Raw genomic sequence first — 12,529 nt, forward strand, 5'->3', positions numbered from 1 at the left:
ACTTTGGGGCAAAAATAAGGATGGGGGCGAAGCTCAATCTACCCTATGTCATATTTCCACTTTCAGGCTTCAAGATCCCCGTGCTCAACACACCCAAATATGATATCGTAATATGTATTACAGTCATGCAAATTGATTCAGTGTACAGAATGCAAATGTCAGATAGAGAGCAGGAAGTGGAAGACTAGAGGCTATCTACTATCTACGCCAAAGTCTAGTTCAGTGAGTTTTTCGTCTCCGAAGGCGCACTATATCCTTGTGACGACCCATTGCTCAGCGTACTAGATCGATAGTGAAATAGGTCGTGAAGTCTCGACAGCCTATCTTGATTGACCGGAAGTTCTGTACTCTTCTGCTGTGGTGATGTCGGAGACATTGGAGATGTTTCAACGATACGAGATGAGCCCGACGTTCCTGGGCGATTACTTTGCAACTCTGTTGAGAATTAATGGGTCACACTCCTCACGGACATCGGGGAGAGCAACGTACTGTCAAAAGCATCTGAAACTGCAACATCACGCTCTTGGTCCTCAGCTGCCCTACTCGCAAGCGCACGATTGATATACTTCCGAAACGCGGCGCCGGTAGATTCGAGCATTTTTTCCACCCTGGGTCTTTTGTGTGGGTATGCTTTCAGAAAATGATGGAGCTCCGTGATCCCCTCTTTGTGCAATGCCCCCGTAGTCTCACTTGAAATATGGCCAATGATGGTCAGTAGTTGGACGTCCGGGTCGGGCTCCTCTGTCGGTGGAGGTAGAATACCATTTCCGTTCATAGAGGAAGCGCTAGGACTTGATCTATGACTAGGTGACGGATGAGATGTTGCCTCTGACACAGCTTCTTGAGGGGACATAGGCCGACTGGATGTCATCGAGACCGGGCGAGGTGCACCAGATTCTTCACCGTTCTGGCGAGGAGCCTCGGGGTTCGCCCGGTTACTTGAGTTCAAGATTCGGTATACGTATGGATATACAATGGTCGCTGAAGGATCGTCAAATGACGCGGAGAGCAGATCGTACACGTCGTCTCCATAGTGTGCTGAAGCATATTGTTAATATGTTGCTAGCGTCCTAAATACGGGACGGAACGCACCGACAACGTGTTGGATTATAACTTTTACAGTCCTCAAAGGCATATCCCCGCAAGGAACCTTATTGGTGGAGCGAGCACGCCACTCGTTGGGCGGTACGGACTGCAAGAAATGCTCGATAGCAGGGAAAAGTTCCACCGGGTCCAATTTATGTTCAGAAAGATCCTGAGGGATGTTACGGGCCAATTTCCAAATACATTTGAGAACCAGCTCAGCGACTTTGGCTTCCCTTGAGTCGGGCGTCGTGCCATTACTTGGGAAAGGCTTTACCACTTGGAGGAGAAGGTTGAAAAGAGCCCTAAAATGAAAGTAGTTAGCGGAATAAATACAAGCCAAGACAAGCATTCCGATTTGTTTTACCTAAAGATGGACATCCTCCGTCCAGTGGCGAATAGTCGCAATATAATCATGTTGATAAAACGCGAGAGGTCTTTAATCTTCTTGATATAGCTGTCGTCAGTCTCCAAGAGGCGGAGCGTGAGCTCTTCCAGCAAAGAGGTAAGTATGTCGACGGTCAATGATTCAGCAAGGAATGAGTGATCACAAAAATTGTTCAACGTCTGAATGAGATGCTTAGCTAGCCTGAAGTTCTCATCCAGAATAAGGTCATCTGGCCGCTCGAATATATGGGCCATCTGTAGGGTGATGGTTTCTATCAGCCCTTCAACATGCTCTGCAAGTTCTCGATACTGAGCAGAAAAGGGGGCAGCATCCGGGCCGGAAGATAAAATTCTTTGGACCTTCTTAAGAGCGTCCACGCTTCTTGACGGATCGCTGCTTAAGATGCTGGATATGGTGACGGTGATATCCGATGATTCTTCTAATGACGATGTTCCTGAGTTGGTAGCGTGGGTGGGTTTGCCAGGGACCTCAAATCCGTTGACATGTTCTTCGGCTTCGTCCTCTGGAGACTCGTCCGCACTGACAGGGAGATTATAGTGAGGACGAGGCCGACCCAAACGTGACGGAAGCAAGCTCTTCGGTCGAGTGAGCCCTGTTGGAGACTGAGGTGCGGCGATTGGCGGACGCGTTAAACGGGACGGAGTACTTGACCCAGGGCCGGAGGTAGATGGGGATGAGGGTCGCTGACGAACAGGAGACACAGGTCTTGCCAGCCTTGAAGCCGGGCTGGCTGGACGAGGAAGACCTCCAATTCTGGAGTTTGTCACAGGAGAGCCAGGGCGGGGAATTCCTGTGTATCTTGAACTGGTCGCGGGAGATGCCGGTCGTGGTATACCCGCGATTCTTGAGTTAGTAGCAGGTGAACCTGGTCTAGGAATACCAGTCAGACGAGCTATTTGAGGTGGCGCCAGCGGTTCGATTTTTTCGTGACTGCTAGGACCGGCGACGCGGCGCAGGCGTTCCTCCAGCTGGGTCTTGTCTTTGGGAGGTAACGGGCCTATGAGAGACCAAACCTTCTCGCCTACGAGCATGTACCCCTCACTATCAGCCAAGTAAGCAAGCTGCACGCGATCAGTAAACCGAACTACTCACCTCAGAGCACCAAGAGCTGATTTCCGGACTTGGGAATCTTTATCAGAGATCATTGCAGCGATCACCGGAAACGTCTTGGATGGTTCACATGCGCCCATTCCCGATTTTCTGAGAATACTACCCATCTCATCCAAGGATCCTTGTCGTGTCTTCGCCACTTTGGACTTTAAACCATAGTCCGATAGAAGCTGAAAGACTCGGCTATAAGCATAGACCTTGGGTAGATCTTGGATTATTTGTTGTACTCTCGCACGCACTTGTTCCCTGGCATCGCCCAGCTGAAAATGGGTCAGCTTGTGTACGACAAGTAAAATGACCGGACTAACCTTGAAAATGATAGTTGGTATGAAACACAGTGCTTCGTTATCGGTGAGTTGTTGATTGACCATACGGAGGAAGGCCAAAACCGTCTCGACAATTTCAAGACATTTGGATATGAGATTGGGCTGGGGTTCATGGGCTTTGATGGATGCATACTTCAGGGGAAGATCAAAATTCGCGAGGCAAATACTTTCTACCAAGTCGTCACCTAATTGTGGGCTGTTGTATAGCTCACACATTATTGTCAGACCGGTTACATGGTCATTGACGGCATTGTGATCATGACTGAACAAGCGTCCAATAAGTTCCTTGGTTGCGTGAGGTTCCATTTGGTTCTGTAAAAGATCCGCTAGGTCTTTACGTGTGGGCCCGCCTTCGTTAACCCACTTGTGGGAGTCCTTCCCGCATCTAGCCTTTCTGCTGTCTGGGTTTGTGCCAAAAAGAGGCGAAGAAGTTGTAAGGGGAGGAATTTGGGCGACTGGAGGCCGGGCTAGAGCAGAAGATGCACCTGGGCGTTTTAGTGCTCCAGATGGAGCTTTCAACGCGCGTGAAACCGCGGGTTCTGGGGGACTCTCGCTTCGAGACTCTGGACGATTCCCTTGAGGCAGCTTGCGCCTCACACCTGAAATCTTGCTCCCCGTTCTGGATGCAGGAGCCGACGGGCCAGGCGAACCAGGAGGAGAGCTGGACGAAGGTAACTCTGGTGCTGCTACCTTTTGGAGAGATTTAGAGGCCTTAGGCGGCTGTGTCAAGGCCGCAGTTATAGGCAGAGTAGGGGAAACCGCTGAACGAGCAGCTTGTATGAGCGGGATTGCACTTCCACGAGAAGCAGGCTTCAAAGAGTTTGTCTGCTGCATCACATAGTCGAATCCAGCGCATACAATTAAAGACGGTAAAAGAGCTTGTGCAGCCTTGCGAACGTCTGCATTCCGATCGTCTAGAGACACAACGATGGGCGGCGCCCAGGTGCTCAAGTCGAGCGAAGACGGCGGCGGGTGCTCTTTGAACCAGTCAGCTATCCAATGCAACAATGTACCTTTTTGCATAGGATTGGATGTTTCAAGGCCAGTATGTATACCTGGAACCATGGATTCGAGACCGTCACACGCGTTGGCAATGGCACTCAACGTCTGCAGAGCGGCTGCCCTGATAGGTGCCTTCTGATCGGACAGAACAGTCGTTACTGGGTGAACGAAAAATCGACATTGCCTCTCAAATGGCTTGCCCATACCCGTAGCAATACGCCCCACAATGTCGAGTGCAAGCATTTGAACAGCTTTGTTAGTGTCTGTGACTCTCGCTTTGAGGACCTGGGATATCTCGCCTGCAATATAGCAAATCAGTTTCATCTGAACTAGAAACCCACGAGTAGCCTACCTATGTTTGGTTTAAGTCGCTTGTTGCTACCTTGGTCCAAAATAGTTTGGAACGTTTCCAGCGCCTCCTTCTTTATTTTCCAGGCATCGCTCTTGGCATCCGCTAGAATTGTTGTTCCTTTGAGGAGTCCGTCCACTTCAACTCGAGGAAAGAGGTCATCTAACGCGTCGACAGGTCCTGATCCCCCACCAGAGGATGCTACGGGCGCATCGGTTGCATCGGTCGACGTCCGGGTAGGATCTGGAAGTGCTTGACCTTCAACCTTGTCAAATTCTGCGGTTATAGTGTTGAATAGCTGAGGATTGAGATCTTCCAGTAAATCCTTGATGCCTGGTATAAGTCAGTTTTGTATTTTGTGTGGCAGCGAAGTACATACTTGATCCAGCGAATAATTTGACCGTTACAAGGGTTTTTGTGGCGCTGGTTCTAACAGTGGCATTGGAGTTTTGTAATGCGCCCTTGAGAAAATCGATGAGATTGCGGAGGGACAGTCCATTGATGCCAAACTCGGTCAACGCAACATTCATCCAGCCGATAGCGTCAGCCAGAACTTTGGGAGCCTTTTGCCTTGACAGGGGTTCATAAGCTAGTCGATTGGTCAGTTTGGTGGCTGCATGATACCGATATAGCGATTACCTTGATTCAAGATGAATTGCAACGATGTACTCTCCGCAAAAGAGATAAGAGCGTCGCCGGCAGGTTTCTTCAGCTTCATATCCCCCAACTTTTCGCTCATATGAGGGACACACAATGCGACGCAAGATCTCCCAAATGAGGGACACCGCGCAGAGAGGGTGGCACATATTCCATATATTTTGGATGATACCTGAGGCCCTTCAGTACAGCGATTGCGTACTGGTTAACGAGAAAACACACCTGAAAATTCTTCTCCGACCAGCCCTTTTTCGCTAGGGCTCGAACTAAAACCTCTGCATCTAAATCGTTAATCACGCCATCGAGCCAAGTCGACATTTCGTCTAGGGCGGCCAATCTGGTTTTCCAATTCGCATCGGACAGATTGCTTAATAGTGAAGAGGGTATTGCATCAGCTGCAAGGGCCTCCGCGTCTTCGGGCGTATGCTTGAATTTGAAAGTATCTAGTGCCCCGGGTGCGCTAGGTGCTTGTGGTTTCGCTGATTTTGCGGTGGCCGGTGGCGGGACTTTCTTGGGAGGAGGCGCTGCAGCGGCAGCGGCAGGAGTGCCTCCGGAACCCTGTGTTCGGGCCTAACGCAAAATTAAATCATAAGCCACCGACGACCGGTTTAATACGTACCAGAAGTCGTGCAGGAGGCTTTGCTGAAGGTTTCTTGAGCGGAAGTGACTCCAAGGTTTCACTTTCTACGACGACAGACTTTGGCGCAGGCAGCTTCTTCTTCGGGGCAGCTGCCGGGGGTGGTACAGCAGGTGGTGCTCTGGGTGGCGCTGCACCACCGGCTTTGCACTTAACCGTAACCCTCTCGTATGCCTCTTTAATCTTGGCTTTCCTGACATCCACAACCGCTTCCACCACAGCATTCAACGGTCTCTCCCCTACCATCTTCATCAGCGTACCTAGGCAATTGGCAGCTTCATTTCTAGCGCCCTCAAAACTGTCTTCTAGGAGTGTAGCGAGAGTTTCCGCTAATGGTTTGACCTGAGGAGGCTGTATTGGAGAAGTGGCAGACGCCAATGATCGGCCAAGAAATTTCAGGGTCCCTTCTTTGACCTGAGGATTCTTGGAAGATAGAGCTGTCCCAAGGTCAGGGATGATATCAGCTAGAGTGGTCTGGAAAAATATCAGCCGTCTTTGCTGTAACTGGAAAAAAATCTTAACTTACTGTAAAAAATATCGCGTCCAGAGCTAAGCCTATCGAATCGGTAACAGTTACCTTGCGTTCCTTCAGCCTCTCTAACATCAGAGGCACAACCGTCTCCCGATATCTGGCAAACGATGACATCATGCCCTTGGCGAGTGACTGCATGCATGCAGCGGCCGTCATAACGCAGTTGATATTTGCGTCCTTCTGAATGCAGGTTGCTAAAGACTTTGCGAGGTCCCCCAATTCTGACGCTTCCTTGATTCGAGGAGTGGTAGAAAGGAGAGCGGAGAGGTCATCAAGAACCTCTTTCCGTTCTTTCCATTTCGACGACGTCAGTCCTGCTTGCAATGCAGGAGGCAACTTAGGTACAATATCCACTGGTTCAGCGAAAGCACGAGGATCCATGGTCGCCGGCTCTACTGCATATTCAAAGTCATGCGTCGTGTTTGGAAGACCAAACTCACCTTCTTCAACAGCGTCGACGGCATCACCGCCACTGGCTACCTCCGCAAGCTCAACATCCCGCGCGGCCGCCCGAGTTAATCGCTCGGGTTTTAAGGTTCCTTTTCCCTTACCATCATTGTCCATTGCGTCGAATGATTCTTTCAACTCCTTGACTTGTACGGGCTTGAGGTCCGTTAACCACGGCTCAATGCCGGGACCTACATATTGGTATAGAGTCTGCGCAAGTGCCGTCCCTTCAGCGCGAACGGTCTTGTCGGAATGAGAAAATATCTTGGGCAAAATCTTGAGAATCGGAGGAGGAGGGGTAGCCTGGATTCCAAACATCCTGTCATATCGTATTAGCTTGAAAGTAAGAGGTGACTGGGACCAATACCTACCGTACGATCTCTTTAAGAGCCAGAACACATCCTGAAACTGTCTTGGGCAGTTTAGCTCCTAGACCCGGTATGATATCTGCCTACAGACAGAATGCTCGATGTCGTAGGGATAAGATGAACTGATGTTGGACGCACCACAACCCCGGCACCGCCATTCTCGACCTCCACGTACTGCAGCGTCAATGCAAGGGCTTGTACTTTCGTGCCAGCACGCGAAGAACCCAAACATTTTTCCACCAGAGCGGGTACAACAACCTCTCTTGTTCTCACTGCAGTTTCGCCAGCGTATTTGACAAATGCCACCAAACACTCCACGCCCTTCTCCTGAGCAACAGCATTAGAGTCAGTTGCTATCTTCCTCAACAGATCTGGATTATTAATATAAGGCTTGAATGCAGGATCACTGTCGGACGCGGTAGTTTGGAAAGTTTTGACTAGGGATTCGTATGCGCTGACACGAGCTTTCCAGTTCTTGTGAGAGAGACGCTCGGATATTGGGAGAGTAGAGAAATCCTCCTCCGGTGGCGGTGGCCCATCCATGACCGAAGGGAGAATGCTGAACCTTTAGAACACAGAAATAACGTTGACTGGCAAGCGTTGAAGGGTCGAGGCTACAGCACGTGATGAGACCTGTTTGGGACAGATTTTTAAATGATCAAATAGTTTGGTCCTTCTGCCATGGGCTTGAAAACGGGGAAGCGGTCGGGACCTTCTTCACAGGTAAATTACCTTATACATATGAGCAATTTGTGTCTTACATTTCTCCCAGAAGCCGTCCAAGCGAAGAAAACTGGCGGATCATGGTGATAAGTCGAAATCCGCAAAACAGAGTGTGAAGATGAAGGGGAAAGAAAAAGCTGCAGACCGTCTTGTCATTCCCATCCCCGAGGGGGATGAAGACTCAAGTATATCCGACCAGGATGCGGATCTGCTGAATGGCTATGGCCGTTCTGTTGCATTTTTAAGTCGTCTTCACCAGGCTGAAATCTCTCGGTAACTTCCACGTCTCTTTGCCAAACATGGGCTCATTTTCTCTCAGAAGTAAAAAGGAAACCATACGGTTGCACCAGATGAATAAACCCCGACGACCGAGGAAGGATAACGATGACCTACCCGCCGTCAACTCTGATGCTGAAGACGACGGCTCTTGGACCTCTGGTATTGACGATAACTTTGACTCTGAAAACGTGGGCGATGACTCCGATGTACACCATTTGTCAGCCCCAGATTCAGACGCAGAGATGTCATACGAAACGGCCCCTCGTATCTCCCAAGTCTTCCAACAGTCAGAACAAAAGAGCATTCAGCGTTTACCGATCAAGCTCACCGATGGTAGAGTGCAGGAACTTGGCAGAAAGTTAACTATTGTTGATAGTGAGGACTCGGAGGATAACGTTCAGGAAGAAGAGGAATCCCTCCCTGTGGCCCAGTCGTCTCGAAGAGTCGATGATGTTTCAACTGGTGCACGGTTTGGCCGTGCCGCCATTATTGATGTTATCACCAGGACGTCCAGAAAGGCGCGAATACAAGAAGCAAAAAACCAAATAGCTCATATATGCCAGGACATCATTTCGGATCCTGAGTCCAGCGTATGTCGCCGTGTAGTTACATGTTATCAGTCTAACTCATCATAGCTAGGTCTCCTGAGACGACTGCACGTCTTTTCTTTGGAGCAGGTTTCCAGTCCTACCCATCCTGATCCCGTTCCCAATGATCCGTTAATTCGCAAACTTGCAATGTTATCCCAGCTCGCCGTCTTTGTTGACATTATTCCTGGATATCACGTACGTTCCCTTACCGACAAGGAAAAGGCCGAGAATGTTAGCCAACTGGTTGCCAAGACTCGGGACTGGGAGCAAGGTCTGGTTGGTGTGTATCAATCATATCTTCGAGTGCTAGAGGCGGAATCAAAAGGTGACTAGCTATGTAATTTCTTATATGATACTCACCTGACCCTTTCTCGTAGCACGCGGTGAACTCGCCGAGGTCGCACTTCAATGCATGTGTACTTTGTTGACCTCAGCGACTCATTTCAATTTCAGGATTAATCTCATGGGATGTATCGTAGGACGACTGAGTAAGAAGTCTTGGGATAATGTTTGTTATTCTAGCCCCTTACTCTTGGTACCACTTATCGAATAGTTTCGACCAGTGCTCTGATCTATGCCTTGACTCAATCATCAAGGTTTTCTGTGCGGACCTGACTGGAGAACCATCATTGGAATTGGTTCGGTTGATAAACCGCATGGTGAAAGAGAAACACTACAACGTCAACCCGAAAGTCCTCTCATGTCTACTCTTCCTTCGCCTGAAGACTGAGCTTGGTGTGCGGGCATCAAACTCAAAAGTTGACAAAAATATGCCTACGAGGGGGAAAGCGAAGCACTCAGGCCCTGGGAAAAGGAAACCGAGTGATGCCCCGCACCTTAGCAAAAAAGTGAAAAAAATCATGAAGGAAAGGAAAGAAATCGAACGAGAATTCCGTGAAGCAGCAGCGGAAGTTGACATCGAGGAACGATCTAACACTGTAAGGCTCATTTCGTGGGAACTTGATGTTCACTGGCTAAAGGACATTTTATAGCAAACTGAGACCCTGAAACTCCTTTTCGTTCTCTATTTCAGCATTCTGAAGTTCCCCACGCCGACTCCACTCCTTCCAGCGGCGTTGGAGGGTGTTTCAAAATACTCCCACCTCGTCAATGTCGACTTCTTCAAGGACCTCTTGCGAGTTTTGAAAGGTCTTATTGAACGGGATACCACGCCAGCAGATGAGGAAGGCGCAGACGAAATTTTCATTCATCATCGTTTACTCTGCATCATTACTGCCTTTGACCTTCTGTCAGGTCAAGGTCAGGACATTCTTTAATGTCCGAGAATTCCATGCTAACTTTTAATTTGATTCAGGAGAAGCTTTGAACATTGATCTAGGCGATTTTATCACGCACCTATACGCCTTACTCCAGCCGCTTAGCCTGATGCCTAATATCGACTCTACACCTCCGGGGAGTCCAGGTCGAACGGAAAAATCTTTAGCTGACAAGTTATTCCGAGCTCTCAACGTCATATTCTCCCCACGAACGATAGGTACTATGGCTCCATCCTGGCGTTCGGCGGCATTTGCAAAGCGTCTGCTTGGCGCTGCCTTTCATTGGCCTCCTGCTGTCACCCTTCGCACGCTAAGCATCGTCGGCGGATTACTTCTGAAAGACGAGAAATTGCAATCATTGCTTTTCACTGAGGAGCGCAGTCTTGACGGTGTTTATCGTCCTGATATTGACGATCCACAATTGTGCAATCCGTTCGGCACGACTTTTTGGGAATTGTACGCGTTACGGGATAATTACTGTGATGCAAGCGTTCGAGCAGAAGCGCAGAAGCTCCTAGCACACGCATGCGGTCAATGATGTACATAATAATCATTTCCATCCAATGCGTTCTTCGATGGAGCAAATGGACTTCCTCACCGTGCTTCTTATTAAACTACCCTAAGGTATTCTATTAGTGTGGTAGTTCCACTGGGGTAAATTATGAGTTGCCAGGCGGCCGTTAGTTCAAAAATAGAAAAGTAAGCTAGTTTTATTAGAGAAAACTAATGCTAAGTACGACGAGAAAATGATATAATACAACACAACCTTTAGTCCGTATGTGATATGTAAAAGAATCCATAAACCAGTTTAGAAAGATGACGAAGTAGATATTACGGGTTTTATAGAGGACGGGGTCAAGGCGCAAGACAGTGATGGCGGGGTCGAACCATTATATGTGGGAAAGAGGGACTGAGAATACGAAAGGCGGGGAGGAGAATAGGTTTGAGATGTATTCGAAGCGTAAGCGCTACCTGAAGGCCGGTACTTCCGGAAACCAATGAGTTCAGCACGGGGCAAACTACCTGGTGGATTCCGATCCAAGTCGTAAACGACTAAAAGGAGAGTAGTATTGTCTACGATAATCTCTTGGGTAAGGGCGGTCTGGACAGCTATTTACAAACATCAGCAGGCACTCCGAAGTTGAAGCGGGGATCACTTACATGCGTCTAACCACCGACACCGCGTCAGGGATGAGTCGGGAAGCACAGCGTTCACAACTCCGACGTCGACACTACTGACTTGGATAGCCTCGAGTTCTTCCGATATACATACACCGCCAGCGTAAACTTTGGTAGCACACTTGCCGTACGTGGTCCAGACATTGGAAAAACATACTGTCGCGGCAAAACCGTGGAGCGTGGGAGGACTCCGAATATCGCTGATAGACGCAAGGCTTAGTTTGACCTTGAGTGAGAGGGTAGGAACTGGACCCGGGGACTGCGCACGGGGAACCAAGGCGTCGACTCTAACACTGAAAGGTGCCATGCCGTCCGCCAACAATTCCAGTCTCGTAACCCGGTTATCAAAACCGCGGGATGACGGTACGTTCATACTAGGCGCGGTCTGCATGTTTTGCCATCCACCCATCTGAGCTGACTTTATAAAAGGGGAAGAATGAAGTCGGGAAGGACCCGCCTGCTCGGATGGCAATGTCGCGTCATATTGCTTGGGGGACGAGAGGATGGGGGAAATGGGTTGCTCGGGGGACGATGTAAGCGAGGCAACTGAGATATCGGGGGAATAAGAATCAAATACGTATAACTGAGAGGCGCCCGAAGGAGACGACGGGAACTCGGAGGTAAAATCTGAGAAGTTCGGTGACGACTGGGACGAGGCCGTATCGGTATCATCAAATTCCAGGGGAATGAGAGTCAATTCGTGCTGGTCTTCCGTCTTAACGGATCCCAATAAACCGGCCTCGAGGAAGAGCTCTTCGCCGCCCGCCACCAAGTGAAACTCTGACGAAAATAGAGTGAGCATATGGTTCGGTGCACAGGATGTCAGGGTGGAAACATACCTTGTTCGCCCTTCCACATATTCCGTAGCACCTGGATGTGACTAGCGACCTGCTTCTTGGTTCTTGTGATGCCGGCTCTTTGCAAATAGTCAACCAAGAACTGATTTCGCCAACGACTTCGGCCGCGAGAGTAGGTGGCCCAAGGTGACTGCCAGTACTGACGGAGACCTATCGATCAAGTTGAGCAAAGACACGTGTGGTGATGAGGGAAAGGCTGTACCCTCGACGAACACCTTCTCTATGCCCTCAGGCCATACCTCTGTACCACTCCCATCCTTCAAAAGTTTGCGGTGCTTGCGCTGGGGGGTAAGAGACTTTGCTGAATGGTCTGTTTTACGCGTCTTAGTAGAGCCCGAGGTGGCCATAGAAGGAAGGGACATGTCATGAATATATGGGGAGGGGGAGGGGAAACAGGCAGAGCAGCGGGCGGGTTGGGGGGGGAGGGAGAGAGAGAGCTAGAGGGGAAGAAAACAAAAGAGGCGTGCCGTTATATAAGAGGAACTGGCGTTCATTCGGGGACTATATTCACGGGTTACGATGGGGCATCATCAGTAAGACGAATACAAGTGTGGTTAGAGTTAAGATCCGATGAAGACCATTTGGGAAGTTAAGAGCCGTCGTTTTGGAGATAGTGTATTTTGGCGTCCCTGCCAGATATGAGATCGGGGGGGATGTTTAAGGAAAACAGCATGTCCGTTCAAAACAATACACATCGGACCGAT

At 49.5% G+C, this 12,529-nt stretch overlaps 3 protein-coding genes across 3 annotated transcripts; 1 reads left to right on the top strand and 2 right to left on the bottom strand.

Moving 5' to 3' along the window:
• Positions 1 to 78: 78 nt before the first annotated feature.
• BT62DRAFT_939526 (microtubule associated protein) lies at positions 79 to 7,533 on the bottom strand. The gene is made up of 15 exons (XM_043187717.1): positions 7,059 to 7,533; positions 6,924 to 7,003; positions 6,546 to 6,871; positions 6,100 to 6,497; positions 5,556 to 6,047; positions 5,159 to 5,506; positions 4,919 to 5,108; positions 4,659 to 4,868; positions 4,283 to 4,612; positions 2,911 to 4,229; positions 2,585 to 2,862; positions 1,451 to 2,533; positions 1,093 to 1,388; positions 490 to 1,038; positions 79 to 435 (listed from the first exon to the last, which is right to left on the bottom strand). Exons 1-15 carry the CDS (start codon positions 7,461 to 7,463, stop codon positions 215 to 217), a joined length of 6,525 nt encoding a protein of 2,174 aa, XP_043046048.1. The 5' UTR covers positions 7,464 to 7,533; the 3' UTR covers positions 79 to 214.
• Positions 7,534 to 7,594: 61 nt separating this feature from the next.
• On the top strand, positions 7,595 to 10,559 carry BT62DRAFT_939528 (nucleolar complex-associated protein 3). Its single transcript, XM_043187718.1, has 8 exons — positions 7,595 to 7,643; positions 7,693 to 7,916; positions 7,963 to 8,512; positions 8,558 to 8,837; positions 8,890 to 9,020; positions 9,076 to 9,450; positions 9,505 to 9,772; positions 9,828 to 10,559. Exons 1-8 carry the CDS (start codon positions 7,602 to 7,604, stop codon positions 10,325 to 10,327), a joined length of 2,370 nt encoding a protein of 789 aa, XP_043046049.1. The 5' UTR covers positions 7,595 to 7,601; the 3' UTR covers positions 10,328 to 10,559.
• On the bottom strand, positions 10,421 to 12,245 carry BT62DRAFT_925107 (uncharacterized protein). Its single transcript, XM_043184721.1, has 4 exons — positions 12,028 to 12,245; positions 11,808 to 11,975; positions 10,951 to 11,748; positions 10,421 to 10,899 (listed from the first exon to the last, which is right to left on the bottom strand). The coding sequence occupies exons 1-4, from the start codon at positions 12,185 to 12,187 to the stop codon at positions 10,598 to 10,600; spliced, it is 1,428 nt and encodes a 475-aa protein (XP_043046050.1). The 5' UTR covers positions 12,188 to 12,245; the 3' UTR covers positions 10,421 to 10,597.
• Between the last annotated feature and the right edge of the window lie 284 nt (positions 12,246 to 12,529).

Source organism: Guyanagaster necrorhizus, assembly GCF_019112545.1.
Source record: "Guyanagaster necrorhizus MCA 3950 unplaced genomic scaffold BT62scaffold_1, whole genome shotgun sequence".
Taxonomy (NCBI): domain Eukaryota; kingdom Fungi; phylum Basidiomycota; class Agaricomycetes; order Agaricales; family Physalacriaceae; genus Guyanagaster; species Guyanagaster necrorhizus.

Excerpts from the sequence above, each read along its gene's own strand:
- BT62DRAFT_939526 (XM_043187717.1), bottom strand. The coding sequence starts at position 7,463 with ATGGATGGGCCACCGCCACCGGAGGAGGATTTCTCTACTCTCCCAATA. Across the intron at positions 6,048-6,099 it reads TGGACGCGATATTTTTTACA|ACCACTCTAGCTGATATCAT; the intron begins GTAAGTTAAGAT and ends ATATTTTTCCAG. Across the intron at positions 5,507-5,555 it reads AGCCTCCTGCACGACTTCTG|GCCCGAACACAGGGTTCCGG; the intron begins GTACGTATTAAA and ends ATTTTGCGTTAG.
- BT62DRAFT_939528 (XM_043187718.1), top strand. The coding sequence starts at position 7,602 with ATGGGCTTGAAAACGGGGAAGCGGTCGGGACCTTCTTCACAG. Across the intron at positions 7,917-7,962 it reads CACCAGGCTGAAATCTCTCG|AAGTAAAAAGGAAACCATAC; the intron begins GTAACTTCCACG and ends ATTTTCTCTCAG. Across the intron at positions 9,021-9,075 it reads GTAAGAAGTCTTGGGATAAT|TGCTCTGATCTATGCCTTGA; the intron begins GTTTGTTATTCT and ends AGTTTCGACCAG.
- BT62DRAFT_925107 (XM_043184721.1), bottom strand. The coding sequence starts at position 12,187 with ATGTCCCTTCCTTCTATGGCCACCTCGGGCTCTACTAAGACGCGTAAA. Across the intron at positions 11,976-12,027 it reads AGAGAAGGTGTTCGTCGAGG|GTCTCCGTCAGTACTGGCAG; the intron begins GTACAGCCTTTC and ends CTTGATCGATAG. Across the intron at positions 11,749-11,807 it reads TATGTGGAAGGGCGAACAAG|AGTTTCACTTGGTGGCGGGC; the intron begins GTATGTTTCCAC and ends TATTTTCGTCAG.